The 20,106-nt window shown below is 40.3% G+C and overlaps 1 protein-coding gene across 2 annotated transcripts in view; it reads left to right on the forward strand.

Annotated features, from left to right (window-relative positions):
• Positions 1-15,847: 15,847 nt before the first annotated feature.
• prkn (parkin RBR E3 ubiquitin protein ligase) overlaps positions 15,848-20,106 on the forward strand; it is a 90,831-nt gene continuing 86,572 nt past the window's right edge. Inside the window, exon 1 of one of the 2 annotated variants that reach the window (XM_079473104.1) lies at positions 15,848-16,149. In XM_079473104.1, coding sequence (XP_079329230.1) covers positions 16,143-16,149 — 7 coding nt within the window. In that variant the 5' untranslated portion in view covers positions 15,848-16,142. The remainder of the gene's footprint in view (positions 16,150-20,106) is intronic. The other variant, XM_079473103.1, reaches the window with a different exon arrangement.

Here is a 20,106-nt window from a genome sequence, read left to right on the forward strand (position 1 = left end):
GGAAACGACGTGATTACAAATGACGGACAGGTGCGGGATCGAGAAATGAAGTCCATGGGGAAAAACAGGCAGGGAAACGGACGGGAGTGTTACAGTACACCCCCTCCCCAAAGGCTCGTCCACGCGCCAACGAAACACCAGGGAGGGGGGGTGGGCAGCTGAGAGACTCGTGCGGGACATACAGACTAGGACGGGACAGGGAGTCTCTCAGCTGGCTTCCTCCTGGCTTGGGGTCTGGAGGCTTGGGCTCGGGCTGTGGGTCCGGAGGCTTGGGCTCGGGCTGTGGGTCCGGAGGCTTGGGCTCGGGCTGTGGGTCCGGAGGCTTGGGCTCGGGCTGTGGGTCCGGAGGCTTGGGCTCGGGCTGTGGGTCCGGAGGCTTGGGCTCGGGCTGTGGGTCCGGAGGCTTGGGCTCGGGCTGTGGGTCCGGAGGCTTTGGGCTATCCGGGGCCATGGAAAGACTGATGGGTGCCGGGCTCCGCGGATAGGCAATGTGCACCCCCCCAAAAAACATTTGGGTTGGCCCCTGGGGTTCCTTGGACTCTGGAGAGAGCTCAGAGACGGGTACGGAGGCCTGGTGAGGCTCGGGCACGGGTACGGAGGCCTGGTGGGGCTCGGGCACGGGTACGGAGGCCTGGTGGGGCTCGGGCACGGGTACGGAGGCCTGGTGGGGCTCGGGCACGGGTACGGAGGCCTGGTGGGGCTCGGGCACGGGTACGGAGGCCTGGTGGGGCTCGGGCACGGGTACGGAGGCCTGGTGGGGCTCGGGCACGGGTACGGAGGCCTGGTGGGGCTCGGGCACGGGTACGGAGGCCTGGTGGGGCTCGGGCACGGGTGTGCATCGGGGCGCTGGCACGGGTGTGCATCGGGGCGCTGGCACGGGTGTGCTTCGGGGCGCTGGCACGGGTGTGCTTCGGGGCGCAGGCACGGGTGTGCTTCGGGGCGCTGGCACGGGAGTGCTTCGGGGCGCTGGCACGGGAGTGCTTCGGGGCGCTGGCACGGGAGTGCTTCGGGGCGCTGGCACGGGAGTGCATCGGGGAGGCCGGAGATTTTGACCCTCATGGCCTTCCATATTCCGCTGCTGCGGAATCTCGGGATCACACTCGCGCTGCTTGCGCTGTTGTGCCCGCCGATGTGGATGGCGCCGACGGGACTTCGTGGAGGAGTGGAGCGCGGTCCCGGAGTGAGTCGGAACGACCCCCACGTGGATGCCGGTACCGGACGCGAACCGCTCAAGCCACCGTCCAGCTCCCCAACGCGGTTCACGGATTCCTCCCCCGGGAGAACCTGACTGATCATCTCCTCCAGGGGAAAGGTCGTCCGCGTACGGGAGCAGAACGGCGGCGAGCATGTCGTCGTCCAGACCGGTCAAAAACATACTGTTAAGTGTGGGATCGTCCCAACCCACCCGGTAACACACTCCAAGGAATTCCTCCACGTACCTCTCCAGTGGCCGTCCGTCTTGAAGAAGACCCACGAGCTGGTCCACTGGAGAGATGCAGATGTAATCCATTTTTGGGGTCGGTTATTCTGTCACGGTGTCGTGCCGGACGAGACAGACGAGAATCCAGGGTTTCCAAAAACAGGTAACTTTTAATAAACTGACAGACTGGTACACGTAACGCAAGACAAGACATTCAGACATTCAATAACCGACCAAGGGAAAACAGAAACACAGAGTATAAATAGTCTTTGGTGATGAAACTGATGGCTGGCAGGTGCGGGAAACGACGTGATTACAAATGACGGACAGGTGCGGGATCGAGAAATGAAGTCCATGGGGAAAAACAGGCAGGGAAACGGACGGGAGTGTTACACATACATATAGAAAAGTCATTACAGGTTCACACCTCTCTCTCTTTAAAGGTCTGTGCTGATATATATACATACATACATACATACATACATACATACACATATATAACACATCTTTAAAGAGAGAGAAATGTGGCCCTTCCAGCTTCCATGTTACCCAGCAGATGTAAAGTAGCCTGTATGTCTGACAGCACAGCTGAGCTAACATGAAGCTAATGGTAAAAACAAATCCATGATAAACCAGCCTTATTGCATAAGTAATGTTTTCCAGCTTCTAGTCATTTATTGTGCATGCTACCTTATATTTACCAGTTCTTATTTTACTTTAATAAAATTGAGATATTTCATGAATGGCATTGGTACAATAGGGTTTAACCAAAATATAAATGTAGATATCAGCAGCAACATTATTTTGCATTAAGTTAGCAAACACTTGCCAGTCAACATTTATATTTGCAAGCCTCCAAGTTTGGTAGCAAATCTATTCATGATTCCACGGTCGGTTGCTCAGCAAGCTCGCTAGCTAACGTTAGCCTGTTAACATGAATATTGTATTTGCAAGAATAGACGTCACATTTGAAATCCTACCTGTTGCCTTTCACCATCCACGTATTTGGCTGCTGTCGCATCCCTTGACAGGCCATCTCCTTTTTCTATCTTTCCTTTTCTATGTTTAGCCCCCGAAGGCTTTTTTGTTTTATCCATCTTTTTCAAATTCAAATTTCAACGACAACTCACTGACACTGCGTACTTAACGTATCTCACGGCGCCCTGCCCACTCGCGATATTACCCTTCTATGTCTATATAAATTATATGATGGAATCTTATGAGGGCACCGGTGCCGCCTAGCCTGTTAGTCCTCTAAAATGTATATAAATTTATAAAAATGTATATAACTTTTATTATTTCAAATTTTTTAAACCATCGCGTTGGCGCCCCCCATGGTGCGGCGCCCCTATGCGCCGCATATAGCGCATTCCCACTTTTTGCGCCACTGTATATATATATCTATATCTATGTATGTATATATAAACATATATACCTACAATTTTTGTCATGTTGCAATCCTTCTGCAATAAAAAGAATATGGCAGCAGCTGAAAATGAAATATATAAACATCATTCAGTCCGGTGAGTTTAAATGCGCTTGCTAGTAGGATGCCTGACTGGGAAATGTTTGATATATTTAATAAACTGGCCTTGAAAGTTATGAGGACATGAGAACCGAGAACCTGGCTATAGAAGACAGAAAACTGGCCATGCTTGCCCCTGCACCAGCTATGTGTAACGGAGGCCAGCTAGTGAAGAGCTGTGTGTAAGCCTCACTCTTCGACCAACAGAGACGCTCTACTGACAGACGCAATAGGGACTGCGGCCTTTAGGCTCCTCGTTAGAGCGCCCGTCTCTCATTCAGACCGACATCTGTTCAAAGCCCGCGCAGAACGGGGCGAGTGGGACCGGTTACATGTGCACCCAATCACAACGGGAAATCCTAAAGGGTATTTGAATTATTAGAGGTGGCAGCAAGACCACATTTATTTGATCAGCCTAATTCAGAAAGACGTTCACCATTCACCTGCAGTCCTATGAAACTCCTCTTTGATGGCTCTCACAGGAAACTTAACAAAAATGTATAAAAAGTGCTTGAGAGCGATGCACACTTCTCTTCATACAGTTGCCTTGCTAACGTGTTCTGCATCCCCGGTGTTATATAGAAAGCTTCCATTAGCAAAGAAACGTGAGGCCATACAAAGAATCTGCTCAGATGTAAGAGCGCGACCTCGACAAGTCAAGTCAAGTCAAGTCAAGTCAAGTCAAGTCAGCTTTATTTATATAGCGCTTTTTACAATTTTCATTGTTACAAAGCAGCTGTGCAAGAAAAAATGACTATAAGTAAAACATAAAAGGTTATGGAATTCAAAACACAGGTCAAATATCAGACACACAATAAATTCCTATATGCAGTGTTAATTAAATAAGACTACCAAAGTGACAAGTGAGGTTTGTGATGTAAGGATGAAGCAGATTGTGAATATATTTAATGGACTGTAAAGAAAAACGGTATCGCTCAACTAAAGAATCCTCCGGATATGAAAAAACATCCAGTACAGGGCTTCACCATATTCTCTCCCGACGTAAATTTAACTCTCTCCGAATGAATGCAGCTTCCTCATCTACGAGTTCCTGAATAAACAGACATGCCATTTTTATTTATGTGTTACGAACTTGTGCGATTAAGGAAAACGAATGAAAAAACAAACAGCGAAGGCAATTTCAACACCACTAGCGCTTCTAAAAGGGGCGGAGATTGTAACAAACCTCGGGTTAGTGGAATAAAACCTGCTGCCGACCAGGTTAGGTTCACAGAGTAGGTTACTATGGTTACTCCAAGTATAAGATACCTCGATTTCTGAAACGGGCTGGACTTACCACGCGCTCGCGGGTTTGATATACCTAGCGTTCTGAAACTGAAAACCCAGAGTATACTGTTTTCTGGGGTTAACTTACACCGAGTTTGCACTTACCCTGCCCTAAGGTTGAGTTGATGCTTATGTGGCGGAGAGTACAGATCCAGGATCAGCATCACCTGGGAAACGGCCCGGCAGCTAATGCTGATCGACCACACCTGATGCCGCACACACACACTACTCGAGGAGCTTGTTCTCCAAAGAACTAACTCTCCTCTTCCCTCAGAGTCCAGTGAGTAACGCGAGCACGGAAAAACTGAACTATTGGCACGAGCACGGAAAAACTGAACTATTGGCACGAGCACGGACTGGAAGCTTCCTAATCACGAGCAACCCGGGTTGTCACCATTGGACTGCGGTTTTTCTAAAATTCCCCTCCGGGGTTGTTTACATCTGCCATCTTGTGTCCGTAGTGTCTCTTAAGGCGGGCGTACACGGTGCGAATTCTGATGGTCGGAAGATCGTATGTCCACGCACACGTCACGAGTGAGTTTATCTGAAAATCATACGGACGAGGTGATATACGACACGATTTTACGACCTGCCGATTTCCGAAGCAATCGCACAAAGTTCCGCGCCAAAAACATGGAGTCAGAGGAAGATTTGCTTTTTTGTGGCAGCAATGGCTTGCGAAAGAATAAAAAAGAAAAGAAAAAGAAAAGAAGGGCATGGCAAAGAGTTTGGCTGAAGAGCAGAGAAAGCATGGACTTTCAGTTCTTCAAAAACAGCTGTGTATCTGTGTGCGCATGCTTTGATGTGGTCGTGGAAGATATGGCAAAGTATATAACCATAGCGTGTCACGCAAGTTTGTGCATGTAGTAACGTCGTTTTTATATATTTTTTGAACAAATGTTATTGCTGGATAGTCTAGGTATTATAATTGTATAGATATTGTTTTTACAGGCCAAATGTTTGATATGGAATAGCCTACATATTGTATTGTGGGAGAAAAGTGATGCAGAAAACTGCCTTCAGGCCTTTTGTTATATGGTTAAATCCGCTGTAAAATATCATCACGGATAACCCTGTCATGGTACACGCTGCTGGAAACATCATACAGCGCTTGCTGTTTCTGCCAGACTTCGGCGAGTTTATCCTCTCTTTTTCAATAGTCCACATTCGCTGTGGCGCTGCCATCTTTGTCTATCTTCTTCTGTGGTTTTCCTAGTTTGTGATTGGTCAACTTCAGATAGATCAACAAATCGGCTCGTTCAACCGCACACATGTCACAAATTCAAACCGATAGCTCAGGAACTTTTTAGACATGTTTAAAAATGTTCGGGAGGTCGGGAAGTGCTCGTAAGGCACTCTGCTCGGATCGTAATTCCTCACACTTGATACGAGCCGCGACCATACGAGCATACACGATTTCCACACGATTTAAAAAAATCGCATGCGAACTCGTACGACAGCAAAAATCGCACCGTGTACGGCCGCCTTTACCTTGCCACACTTATATAGAACAAAACAGAGAACTGAATCTAATCTCCTGAGCTATAAATGAACAACATCCCTTTCCTCTGGATACAATCCTCACCCAATACAAAATTGTATTTTTTTCTTTTGATGAAAGCTCTTTACTTTGCCACATATCCCATAATGCATTTGCCGCAATGTAACTTCTTGTAATCTATTACGAATAAATGCTATCATCGATGCAGTCACCTCTACAATGACAAAAGACAACTCTGGGAATCTATATGGTTTGCAAGAAAAGGAAACTGTCATACTTGATTTTGTGTGGAACTGGAGATAATTGAATGGAGCCTCACATTTCACCTGTGATGTATCCCTGAGGCTGCATTAGCCCATAGGGATTCAGGATTAATGCTCCACTTTAGAGAAGGAGAAAAGGGAAACTGTGCTGGGTAATGGAAGCCTCACTCGAGAGTACCAGAGAAATCAATGGAGAAATATTCCATCGCTCTATTATACACAAACACTAAGAGCAAATACTGTAGATGGGCTGAGCACTGGATTGTGTGCAGATCATGAGTCTTCAGTTCACCTCAGCCACCCACACTGTACATGATTGTACAGATGGTGTTAATATGGTACTGGGGTGTATTTGGTTTTTAGAATAGAGGGCTTTTACTCATACTAAGCTTGCTTTTAAAGGGTTTCAGGTTTTGTCATATGGATCCCAGCCATCGGCATAATGACTTAATGTCAGGCCTTCTCAGATGTGACTTCTTGATGGGCAGAAGAAGCACTTGCCTGAATGGCCTCCATTTCATTTAAAAGCTCTTTAACTGGCCACTAGATGTGTAATGAACACTATGACAGTATGGTTGCATCAACATGTAGTTTGATAGTTGTAGTGACCATAGTTTTGTTTGGGTTTGTGTGGTATGTTTTTTGATCCTCCTAAAAGACTCAAGGCTTTGCTATTTGTTTGTTTTTATTGTTATCTTGCCATTTTTTCCTTTGTACTTCATCTTAAGATTCCATCCGAGAAGAAAAAATGTACTGCACAAATATTAACAGTTGTTTAGTGTTACTATTTGTATCTATAGCAAAGTTAAGATCATTGTCACATGTTGTCCAAATGATGAAGGCAAAGCCACTAGATCTTCAATACCACAGGCCTTTTGAGGTTTCTGGAGATTGCAACTGTGGGGAACCTTAAAGGTTAATTTTTAACCTTTTTAAAATGGTTCCTATTGGAACCCTCTCTTAAAGGTGCATCAAAGAACTAGCAGAGTTCCTTTGGAACCCTTTTCTAATCACCATAGTATTATTATTGTACAACACAATATACTAAAAAAACATTTTAGAACACGGACACAACACCATGATTCTCCATTCAATATCTGTTGCGTACATGCAAACATTTCGGACAAAACACAAAGTTACAATACATTTTTTTAACATCTGATTGTGATATGTATACCAAACAAAGTAAAAGAATTTTGAAATAAAGCAACCCCACTTCACTGCGCATAGGCCTATTCATGTATTTAAACAAACAAAAATGCCCATTCTAATCTATAATATATGATAATTTACTCACCGTCATGTTCCAATTCCTCCTGACTTTCTTTTCTTAGCAGAGTACCAAAGAGAAAATGTTGCTTATCAGTAACATTCTTCTTAGCATCAGCCATAACAAACAGAGAGAAAGTCCATATACTGATGCAGTGCAGAGCTGTGTAAATCCCAGTTGCATGATCCTTCAGCACTGCATGGTGACAGTTTCAGGACCACAGAAGGTTTGTTGAAAAAGTGGAATTTTAAGTATTACAAATACAATACTAAAGAAAACTATTAAAAACATTAACTTTTGTCCATCGGCTGCCACATTGCACTGATGTAGGCTTCCTAAGAGAAAGAAAAACAGACACATTTATAATATTTTACATCTTCAACTCTAATGAACTAATGAAATCTTACTCAGTAGATCACAGTAGAGGGATATGAATCATAAGTAAATCATGATAAAGGATCATTCATTCATGTTCATATTGTTGATATTTTGTATTGCCCAATGATTTGGACTAATTTTACTGTGATCTTTTAGCATCGTTTCAAGAAACTATAATAAAAAATCCCCTTAAAACCTAGATATAAATCATATGTTATTTACCAGTGAACGTAATCCAGATCATTGAGGAAAACTTGCTTGAGGCGCAATGTCATAACAAACAGCCATGTTACTCCACACAAGACGTAACATACACACAAGACATGATACTGTCATGACCCTGTCCACAAAACTAGAAAACTGCGGACAAGAAGGACAGTAAATGACTGTTTACATACAGTACAGTGGGCTTTAAACGTGCAGAGCAGGAAAAGGTACAAATGGATAACATGGGTGGAAACAGTCAATGAAACTCATTTGTGTTATGTTGTGTCCTCTGCGGTACTCAGTACTCATTCAGGTCATAAGCCTGTCTCAATAAAATGTATTATTCAAAGATTATGCATCTATCAATTTAGATCGAACATGTAGCATAGACATTTGGCATAAATGGAGATCAAGGATTATCGTTTCATTAAAATTATGTAGGCTTTTGACTCTTATTGTCAACAGAAGTAATTTCAATTTTTTAAGCATACTCCGATATTTAAGATCTTTAGGAACCTTCTGTCAAGCGTTTCTAAACTTTTGAATGGTATTACGTACTGTATATGTGCAGAGCAGTCGTTCAATAGATCAAAAGTGAGAATCCATAAACTTGAACAATATGCATAAACACATAGGGATGCCACAACCTGGAAACAATATGTGACATCAAGCGAAACTCCATGATGGATATACACAGTAGTCAAGGGAAACACAGAGCACCTCAATACAATTATACTGTAGCTGGGTAAGAACTACAATGACCAGTGACGTGGACTACAAAACTTCAGAATGAAAGATATGATACATATGATACACATGGTAAAAAACAGAAGAACATTTTAGGGGAATCAGAAGACTTTAAAAGAGACTCGTGTGAGATTATTTGGGTCCGCTTGGGGATCAAAAGTCTACATGGTTGTGTAATATGACTGCTTAAAATAGAGATATTGAAGAGATTTTATTAAATTTTCTTTCCTATGGGACAGACAGGATTTTTAGCACAGTTGTATTATGTTTTTTCAAGGTAATGTAATTTCTCAAACTTCAATTACACCACATAGCATTTAAAATCAAACAAAAAGGACATTTATCACCGTTTTGTGGTTCCAAGTACAGAAAAACTTGTGTCACATGACACATGCCCTTCTGTTGCCATAGCTTTAATCTTAATTTCCTTTTTTTTCTGAGCCTTTTGTATTCTGAGTTATGAAAGCTGTGTAATCTACAATTAACTCAAATTATGTTTACAAAACACTCGCAATCTATGTCATTTTCCAATTTTATTTTAAACGAAATCCTAAAGCTTTAAAACAATTGAATTCATCTGACAGTAAAGGAGGAGCGAAAGAATTGAAACACAACATGAGAATGAATCAGTGAAGTGTGAAATCTTTCTCAGGAGATTGTAGATTCACTCTATGAGGGCTTTGGGGAAACCGCCTGCGTTGTATCTAAAATAGTTGGCATTCCTCAGGGATCTACATGTACTAGACTGTTGCTATTGTTTATGTCAAAATGCTTCTTTATTATTTTTCACCAAACAGAACTCAGCGCATCCTGTACACATTACAAACCTCCCAAGGGAACACATTTCTCCTGACAAACAGCGCCTGTATAACGCAAGCTCACCATCACACACACATTTGTAACAAAATTACTTTCCAACACAACAAGTCCCTCCTCTCGGATATGCAATATTTGTCAGTTACAGCGATGGCCCTGCTGCTGTTCCCTGGATCTGAAGCGGATCTCTGACAGCTTGGAGATGATCCCGGTACCAATCTGGCCCTTCCGTGCCAATGGGAAGAGGGCCAGCGTGGCATCTGCGGAGGGGAAAAGCGACATTCCGACAACAGTTGGAGACTCATGAGTAAAAAGGAGGGACAGATCGAGCGACACAGCAGTTCCTCAGCGTTGCCAGGGCTGTCAGACCATTAAAAAGCCAAATGATGATGAATGAGAGAGATCAGCCTGTCGGAAAAAGCCCCCCTGGCTGTCATCAGCGAGCTCCTTCACTCTCAATCCTCATTGTACTTTTTGAAGGCTTTTTCCTCTCTAATCATTCCTGATGCGTTCCAATCCCAGACACACCTCTGAGATACATGCTGATGGTGTTGATGATTGGGTTTCAGAAATTGAATTATTGCATACAATGATAACAGACGGCGAGAAGAATATTGCCGCACCTCTATCTTTTGGGACGTAAAGAAGCAGAAAGACACTGAATGTATAGAGTGGGCTTGTACAAGAGGTCAGGAGCTGTAAATCATTTACAGAAAATGGATAAGAGCATCCAAATATGAATGGAGCCCAACAGAGGCAGAAACAGCACAGCAGCTGAGAGGAAGTTATGAAGCCGAGGCCATTTGTTTAGGTGCTTTCAACCAAAAAGAGATACAGTATTTACTCAACATCACAGTGAATGTTCAAGCGGTCCAGGGGATGTGCTGGTTTGTGCAATATACCATTTGGTTGATATTCAATAATGATTCCATTAGAAACTCTTTAGCTACTGCTGGACCACCACTCTGCCTGGCTGTGATACGTGCTTTTTGAAACTCTGTTTGCAATGACATGCATAATCTGACACATCTCTGAGAGAAACAACATTCAACAAATAGGTTGGAATCTGTCATTTGTTTGATAAAATACTAGTTTCATACCGGGATGAAGCCAGTTGTGAAAGCAAAGTTAAATGTTTTATGAACTGTAAACCATTTCTTAATTCGAATAACTTGTACCGAGGAATCATGCACAGGTTTTTTTCAGTAAACAAAAAACTGTTTCTGAAGAAGTATATAAACTATAAGTGTTTGAATCTCTTTATCTTACCCTGAATCGAAACGATAAGACTTTATTGAGTCATTATTAAGAAATGTTTTCGGGACATGTTTGTAGTTTTTCAAGCCATGTAGAGATAGTTATGTAAAGGTTGAAGCAATTTTACACTTAACACAATTTTCATAAAAACGATACTTTTCTGACTGCTGGGGCACCAGTGAAATACCGTAAAAGAACAACTTTGTCACATAAAAGTACTTTGATTTTCACTTTTAGGGTAATTTGATGGGGGGGTTACTGTATTTCACTGTTATAAAAATTCCGTTAAGAAAATCATTTTCCAGTGTCTCAGGTGCCAGTAAAATACCATAAAATAACAGTTTTGTCCATGCATAAAACTGTACAAATTTGGCCAATTATTAATAAATTGGGACAAAACAAATGCATTAACATTTTTTGCTTGTTTTGCTTAAATTAGTCTAAGAAAACTAGGGTATTTCTTTGGTGTCCACCAAAGGCACTAAATGTACCTGTCATATAAAGAGTTGAAAATTCAAAAATCCTAAATTCAGCTACACTGTTCCCGGGGAAAGCAACCTGAGAAAGCATTCCTATTGAAAGCATTCCCATATTTGTTCAATCGTTGCGTTATTTGCTATTTATTAAGTGGTTGCTATATGTTTTTGTAATGATCAACATACCACTCAAACCATACCCCTGTAAAGGTCAAACAATGATTTTGTCAACAAGACAAGTGGCTTTTTAAATCAAACGTGGTACATCAGAGTAGCCTGTCTTGTCCGTTGCCTCATAAGGCACTGACATCCAATCTACAACACGAATGTTGTAGAATGTTGTCCAAACCAAAATGACAAACCCAACGCTTATATTACCTGAGAAAATATGAACAATTTGACCCAACAATAGGTTGAATTTAGCATTTTTTGGCATTTCAGATATTTATTTTAGGATCATACATGCACCTTCACTTGATGACTTCTCATTTCTCAAACTCATTTTTAGACAAGTTCCTATAGAAGGGAAACCAATGACAAAAATACACCAAGAAAAAATCACATTTGGAAAAGGTCAAAATCAGATGAGTGTAATATAAAAGAAAGACAAAGGTGGGACACATGACTAGAAACACACATTCTGAAGAGCCAGCCATGGCTCCAGCTGTGCGAAAGAGAAGCTTAACACATGGAGACATTGATTCCTGTATTGAACAAAGCCCCACGCACCTGCCTTTATCTTACTACAGCTCAGTGAGGGTCTGAATCCCAGAGGAACAGTGGCCATTGAGAAGACAAAGAGCCTACGACATGTTCAACAGATTTCAGGTTATTCATTACCTATCACAAGAGAAAACCACTGACTTGCCTGACATTCAGTCTTTGATTCTACATATCAATGGCACCTGCTGCAACAGATATATTCCTCTTGTCATCTTCAGAAAATTTGTTGATTTTTGATGCTTAGCATCTCTGGATAGTTCTGAGGAAATTAATGGATTCAGCAATTGAGATGCCTTCAAGATCTCATCGTAAGGTTGAGCACTGTGTTCACTGAGCTGACTAGAGTTCATTGCATTGGCCAACATTGCTGTCATGGAAATGGAACAGTCATGGAAAGGGTCCATTGTGCATGAGTATGTGCTTTTAATTGTTTTCTATTGGTTTTGGAGGGGTCAGATGAATGGTGAATCATTCTCTGTTATGAAGTTCATGCAAAAGTATTTTATAATTGTTTGAAACCAACCACATCTCCTACACTACCTCAAATTACAACTCCTTACAGCTAAGACTTTGAGCCATTGGTTTTCTGCATCCTTATTTACCTCAGTACCTTAACCTTAAACCAGATGAACTGAATACAGAAGTCTGTGGCGGTGTGGTTAAATCACCAGAATGGAACAAATCTGCAAGGAAAGACTATAATGTACGTAAACCTACAAGCATTCTGTTTATTCTTGGGGAATGGAGTGGAGACAGGGGTACACCCAAGTTCAATACAACTTTAAAACCAGCAAAACAACAACCTACGTCATTTGGACTCAACTAGAGTGAAAGCACCATGATATTAAGGAGGAATAGGTTGAAGGATATGAAGGATAAGTTTCAAAAATACAGCGTGCTCGGGAAAAAAGTGTTGCCCTACTACACTATAATTTCTATCATGCCCTTGAGTTCTTGTAATTGTCATGATCCTGTCCTTGTCAGATGTTTTCTAGTTCTGTGGACAGGGTTGTGACAGTACCATTTATGCTTGTTGTGTTCTGTGTGGAAGCACGTGGCCTTTGCTCCACATGCCCTCCTGTCCCTTGTCTTGGCCCGTCCCTTTGTTTCCCAGCAATCTTCCCCTTTTAAGGCCCACTCGTGTTCACTGTCCTGTGCCGGTTTGTTGTGTTAAGTTTGTGTGGTGTTGTCACCTTACGTCAAGTTACCCTGTCCCTGTCTTGTCGTTTAAGAGAATTTGACTATGGATTCTAGCTGTTTTGATATTATTGGTTTTGCCCCCACGTGGGAAGAGTTTTGTTTTGAGTTTTTATTATTTGCTATTTGCCCCCATCGTGGGTTTTTTGTTTATTAAAAGTATTTTTTGCTACCTGCTGTCTGCATCTGGATTCTTCCTTTCAGTTTCATAACAGTAATAATTTCAAGGTGCTTTCATTGCATGAAAATGATGGAAACAAATTCTGCCGCATCTGGTAATTTGGGCAATAAATAAAGATTATTTAACAAATCTGTCAATGTAGCATTGTCACTGTGAGCACAGAGGTACAAAATAGAGCAATAAATAATAAAAGGAACAGAGGTGGGAAGTTAATGCAAAACTCTGCAGGACACTTTAGTTTGACACGGTCAATTGAGTTGTTTTTTCATTGCATAATTTTTTAACTTTTAAAACATTTTAAGATTAGTTTTACTTTTACTTCATAACAACCTCTCTAGTTACTTATACTTGAGTAAAGATTTTGGCTGCTCTTCCCCCCTCTGAAAAGGAATATTAAAGTTTATCTAAAAGGGAAAACAAATTTTAAATCATTCCTTTCCTGAACTATGTGATTTTCAAAACGTTTGACATTTCACAATGTAAGATAAACATCTTTGCCCAACAAGAATTATTGGGCAAGTTTTTGTCATCTTTTGAGTTGTCAGACATACAAATTACAGTTCTGAAAAGGGCGAAGAAATGCTCCCACATTTCAACAGGATTGTAGACCTTTGTAAAATAGACCTATAAAATGATTTGTTAAAGATGGGGTATCATGCTTGGTCATGCATTCTGACTTCTTTACATTGTCAAACGTGCTAGCTTTTCATACGTAACATGGTCAAGTTGTTCAAAAACGAGTTGGACGCATGACGTAGTATACTTGAAACACTTCAAAACTTTTTTCTGATATTTATACTTTTTTATAATTTATAAGTGCTTTTATTAAACATTAAATGCATTAAAGCATAAAATAACACTTTATTTAGACATTTACACAAATTAGTCATGCAAAAAAATAGACAAAAAACTATTTACTTGAGCACAAGATCAAATTAGCTTGTATAGTATTTTCCTCTAAGACAATCTGGTATTCCTGGAAAATGAAACCTTTTAAAAAAACGTATATCCCTTAAGGGAAAAGGCAAAATATTATAATCTGTCATCTAGCTTATTAATATGCAAATTGAATCCTGTTTAGTCAGTCATTTTATCATGCGTCTTAGGTTGTTATATGCCAAATCATATTTGTAGAGATGTAGAAAACATAACATTGATGCCTTTTCAATTTGAATATTAATGAGGTTTAAATCATTTGCTGGTCTTCCAGATTTTACAGGTTCTTGCGTTTATTAAAGTGTACTCAACAAACATCGCATAAGAGATATCTTTATACAGGTCGCGCTATTCAGGAAAAGACCAAAATCCTGTTAGAAGAGTTAAATGGCTCTGTATTTGAATTCAGCAATGCAAAGCCAGTGTAAATCAAATGAACATAAAGACTAAATCCTTACCCCCAGTTATCAAGTATGAGACAACAATGTCACAAAAGCTGTTTGATGGTGTCAATCTGAACCATATTACAAAATCGTGTCCAAGTCTACAAGTTTTATTCAAATATAAAAATGTAATAATTGTGAATTAAAAAGACCAAACATTTATTTTAGACTGTTTCAACATACAAAACATAATAATAACACCACTAAGAATAATACATTCAATCAATATCTAGAAATATTTTCTGGTCTGGCATAGGAATGGATGGTTTGATAAATGAACCACTAACGTTTATTTTGTTTGCCTTCATGGGACATTTATTTGCCGTTTTATGTTTTCAGAACTTGTGTAATGCCGGAAGAATGCTTGGAATGGAATTTAGGGCAAAATCAATTTTCCTTGTTTTTAATCTTCTGCAAATCATGAATGCCTTGAAACCAAACCAAACAATAAACCTTATTTGTACATTTGTTCAGGTAAACATGACTAAGATGTGATATGCCTCAGAAAACAATCTGTTGGTTGTAATATACAAATTGTTGCACCTTTATCTAATTCTAGACACATATCTGATAACTAAACAAATCACAGGGATCTCAGCTGTGTATAAATTATTTTGTGTATTCATCAATGTTGAAACAAAATACAGATTTTGAAGGAGTGCATTGAACATCGGATGTTTCGGAAATGATCAAGATCAAGAAAGGGTAGATACTAGCTGTGGCTGAATGGAACAAAGTGCTTGTATTCTCAATCTTTCTCAAGATTCCATCATTCAGAGTCTACTGGAGAAGGTATATTCTCCATTTTAAAAAAGACTGACAGAATGAATAAACAAATGCTATTTTAAAAAGGAGCTTAAGCACACACTATTATTTTTTCAGTTTAAACCTGCAAAAAACTACTATTAAGCCAATTTGTGTTTTCTTATCTTATGCAGGAGTTTTGTATTATTTTGTGTTATACACAAACACACAGAACTAAACATGAGAATATGCAATTATATCCTCTAAACAAGAAATCATATTTTTGTTGGATACAATTTTTTTTATTTTTAATATATTCATTGATCAAATACAAAAAGGTTTTATATGTTGTAGAATTGTGATTTTGTAAATGGCAAACCTCATATAAAATGAAGGAATCATCACAATTACACCATTAGTAATCTTTCTGGGCTTTTCTTTTTTTTTAAGGACGAAATAACTTCCTGTATTGCGTTTACCCAACCCGGAAGTTTAGCTTTTTAACAATCTTTGTTACTACCTCTTTTATATTTAAGACCAATGTAAATAATAACCATTTATCCTGTAGCTGAATTAGCTTGAAATATATTTATATAACTAACAGTTCGTTGTTTTAATGTTAAATCGTTTACATACCGCTGGGAAGTCTGTGTTGAAAGACTCACTTTCCCAAGAACGCTTTCGGTTTGCAGCCGTCAGTCAGCGCGCGTGCAACATGACAACAAACAAGAAAGTCACATTGTAGTGAATGTGGACAGAAGACATCACATTATGATCGGTAAGCCTTTATTTATACATACAACGACGTCGGCCACCAGGCTATATTAAACGAACCATGTCTTTGTTTCTCTAGTTTCAAAGAAGCAGTAACGTCATTTGACATTGAACATTTGACCCAACACAAAACACTTATTAAATGTTCGCGTCAAGCATCGCAGAACACACAGGATACAAATAATACCCCAACAACCTATTATATAATAATGCATTCTTTTTGAAAACATGCATATTGGTTGGGTACTGTAATGAATAGATGTGTTGGATTTCACGCGCGACTGCGCAGACCGGTTTGTGTATGGAACGAAAATACCGCGAGAGCAGAGGGCTCCGTAGCTTTCCAGTCGGTCTCGCGGTTTTGTAATGTTATAATCTGTTTTATCTGCACATATTTGCAAGAACAGAAATTGATTCCAAAACTGGAATCCCAAATATGTGATAATCGTTCGTGTAACGTAATCTGAAGACCAAAGGTTTGACAGGTGCCAATGACAGCACAGTTATTCAATAACATGTATATGTGTTCTCGCAGATAGGTATAGGAATTGCCGAATAGAAATAGCTTTCACTGTAATTGGGCTATTTTGAGGTAGGCAAAAAATCTACAAGTAGAGACCTCAGGTAAAGGCAATATGTAACGTGTTTTTAAGTTGTATTTATAGTAAATATACATTTGTTTGAAAACTACAATATTGCTGAGCCAAGCAATGGTTTGATATTTTTGTATGCTTCCTTTTTCATTTGCTATGTTGTTTTATAAATTGTTTTGTGTATGTGTCTAACTCATGTTTTAAATCGGCTATATGTAATATATTGTTGTATTCATGTATCTATAAGTAGATGGTATTAGCTTATATTTTTTAGGGGGTTACCAAATCCTCATAGTCTTACTTCTCTCCTGCAACCCCTGGCTTCAGTTTTGTATACAACACCAACTTTCTCTAATCCGATGAATTCCTGATGGAAACGATCATGTTCTTAATGTAATGAATAATTTCTTTGTGAATTAAAAGTTATTTCTTTGCTGAATACCAGTTGTTAAAGGATGTAATTATTATCTAGTCAATAAAGTTTATAGTGGAAAACAAAACTGCGACAGACTGTGGCTAGAGCCCTGCATTTCAGCCCGGGCCCGACTTATTTACGCCCCTTGGGCCGGGCTTCGGGGCAATTTTTACGTCATAGCTCACAAGCGGGCTCGGGCTTGTTTTAGGCTTGTCCTCCTTTTTAAATATTAGACATTCATTTAGAGCTAACGATTATTTTTACTGTTTAATCAGTCGATTATTTTTCGATTAATCTCGTGCTTGTTGCTTTGCCATATTCATTATTTTGTAAACTCTCCAGTAAAATAATAAGTACAGCTTCTACCGTTAGTATTTTAAACTTTAAAAGTTTCATTAAATCATTTTCTAAAAACATACTTCAATTTAATTCAGTTTATTCAAACATAGATACTGCCTAACAGTGCAAAACAGCCTGAAAGGCAACATGTATATTCATAGAGCAAAGTAAAAAAACACTGCCAATGCAGTGCAAAAAATACCTGAAAGGCAACATATAGTTTAAGACGTTACTTCAAATATATATCCTGCCCAATAATTTTAAAAAAGGGTAACGTATTTATGTATTTTATTATGAAATGTATGAACCGAGAAAGCATGACAAAATGTAAAATGTATACAGTGAAGCTCTATCGAGGAAACGTGTTGTTTACTATCTGTTATCAATTTCCGTGGATGTAAGATTTACATCTGACTAATGTTGAAGTTTACATTAGCACCATTAGCGGTTAACATTAGGATTATTATATGGGAAGCCAAACTATCGACAAGTGGGACGAGACAGCGGGGTTTTACACAGCTTGAGCCGCGCTGATATTTCATCTGCGCCAATCAATGGAGCGAGCGGACGTGTTTCCAAGCACCGCCATATTATTTCCATATGTGCTAGCCGATACGTTCAGCTCTAGGGTGATGTCTATAATGAGTCATTGACTGTAACAAAGGCTCGTCAGAGAGTCACAGGATGTTATCTCTTGAGGTGCTCTTGCATCGCAGACGTGCTGCCGTGGTAGTGTAGCTGGTCCCACTTGCCCCGGGCTTCCAACCGACGTCGGTCCGAATGGGAGACGGGCGCTCTAACGAGGAGGCTAAAGACCGCAGTCTCTAGCTAGAGCGTCTCTGTTGGTCGGGGAGTGAGGCTTACACACTGCACAGCTCTTCACTAGCTTGCACCCGTTACACTCACCCCCCTAAACCTCACTCCCATCCGGGTCACGGCACCAATGTAGCCGGTCCCACTCGCGAGGAGGCTAAAGACCACAGTCTCTAGCGTCTGTCGCTAGAGCGTCTCTGTTGGTCGGGGAGTGAGGCTTACACACTGCACAGCTCTTCACTAGCTTGCACCCATTACAGTAGGCTATGCCATTATTTTGTTACAGAGTGAACAAATAACCGTTTTGTCCGAACTCTGTTTGCAGTTTTCCCACACTTAAACATATGAAATAAAACCAGACCATGATCATGTTATCTTGTCATTTGCACTATGGGAGCAGAATCCGCCATTACTCCAAATAACGTAAATCATGTGACGCGTCGACGCGTTTCACGTTCATCGACGTATTTTCGTGGTCGACGTAATCGATGATGTTGACGCGTCGTTGCAGCCCTACATTCATTAATATTTCGAATATACTGTATATTAGAAATTCATTAAATAAAGAAACGATGGAATGATGGGTAAATTTAAAACATCGAACAAGTTTACATATCATGCTGACACACATTACACATTCAGTTGAGCCCTCGCGTTCACACATGTTTTCCTCGTTCACTATTCATGCTGTTGGGTGTCCCCGCCAGCAGCAATAGAAGCGAGCATTCCTTCAGCTCAGCAGGACGAGTTGTAGAAGAAAGGAGGTCTAGACTAAAACTTTCAACTGTACTTTTTCTACACGATGTTCTTTAAGAGATTGTTCTTGTGGCTGTACAAGTGTTCGGAGGCTGTCTCGCTTTCTCTTTGGGATTAGACTTTTTTCATTAGTAATGTTAAATGTAAGGTGAAACAATCTGCATTATTATTATTTTAAATTCTTATTTTAACAACAATTTGATTTCGGCACGTTGTTCACCGTTGCAAGCAGCAGAGCACCTCAGTTTATAAAAAAGTGCTCTTTTATAAACAGTTAAACTAACATTGTGATATGCTTAAATTGTTGAGTTTAATATTACCAGACAAAGTTTTAGATAAACAGCTCCCAATCAAAGATAAACCACATTTTTGTTTTCTGTTCTGTTAAGATTTCTATCTTAATAACTTTATTGGCATTTTTTTCTGGGCATCTGGCATCAATTGCAGACCCATCCTGGTCCATTTCCTTGTGCTTCCTTGTGAAAAATGATATCAGTGTTGAATCTGAAATAAATCGTTAGAGCTTCTTCGGCCGAGATTCTCTTTGGACTGCTGCGCTCTGAAGAAGACGTATTGATTTAGTCTTTTCGTGTGTGGCAGGCGCGGCGATATGTGGCTCGGTGATCCCTGCGAGACAGGGATTTGGTTTGAGTGAACTGACTGTCAGTTGACTAGCAGAATGAGTATGAATCAAGTAGCATGTCTTCACCGTCAGCTGCAGAATCTACTGCTATAGGAACAAGCTCTGTGCCAATAGTCTTGTCAAGTATGTCTATTTTTATATTGACAGAGCAGAGAGGAAAACGGCTCTTGTCTCGCGGAGCCAGAACATGTTCGACAGCACCAACAGTCTGTCTTGCATGGATGTTTTTTTTTTAAATAAGTTAGTTTAATTGTGTGCAGAAAGATTACAGTGAGTTACAGAGTAAATAACAATGGATGACATTGCAGTCAAATAAATAAATGCATTCGATCTAGTATTTCTTCCGCAGAGCACAAAAGCAGATATTTTGAAGAAAGTTGGTAGCAGAACAGCCCCATTCAC

This window comes from Barbatula barbatula (genome assembly GCF_947034865.1).
Source record: "Barbatula barbatula genome assembly, chromosome: 14".
In the NCBI taxonomy this organism is placed as follows: Eukaryota; Metazoa; Chordata; class Actinopteri; order Cypriniformes; family Nemacheilidae; genus Barbatula; species Barbatula barbatula.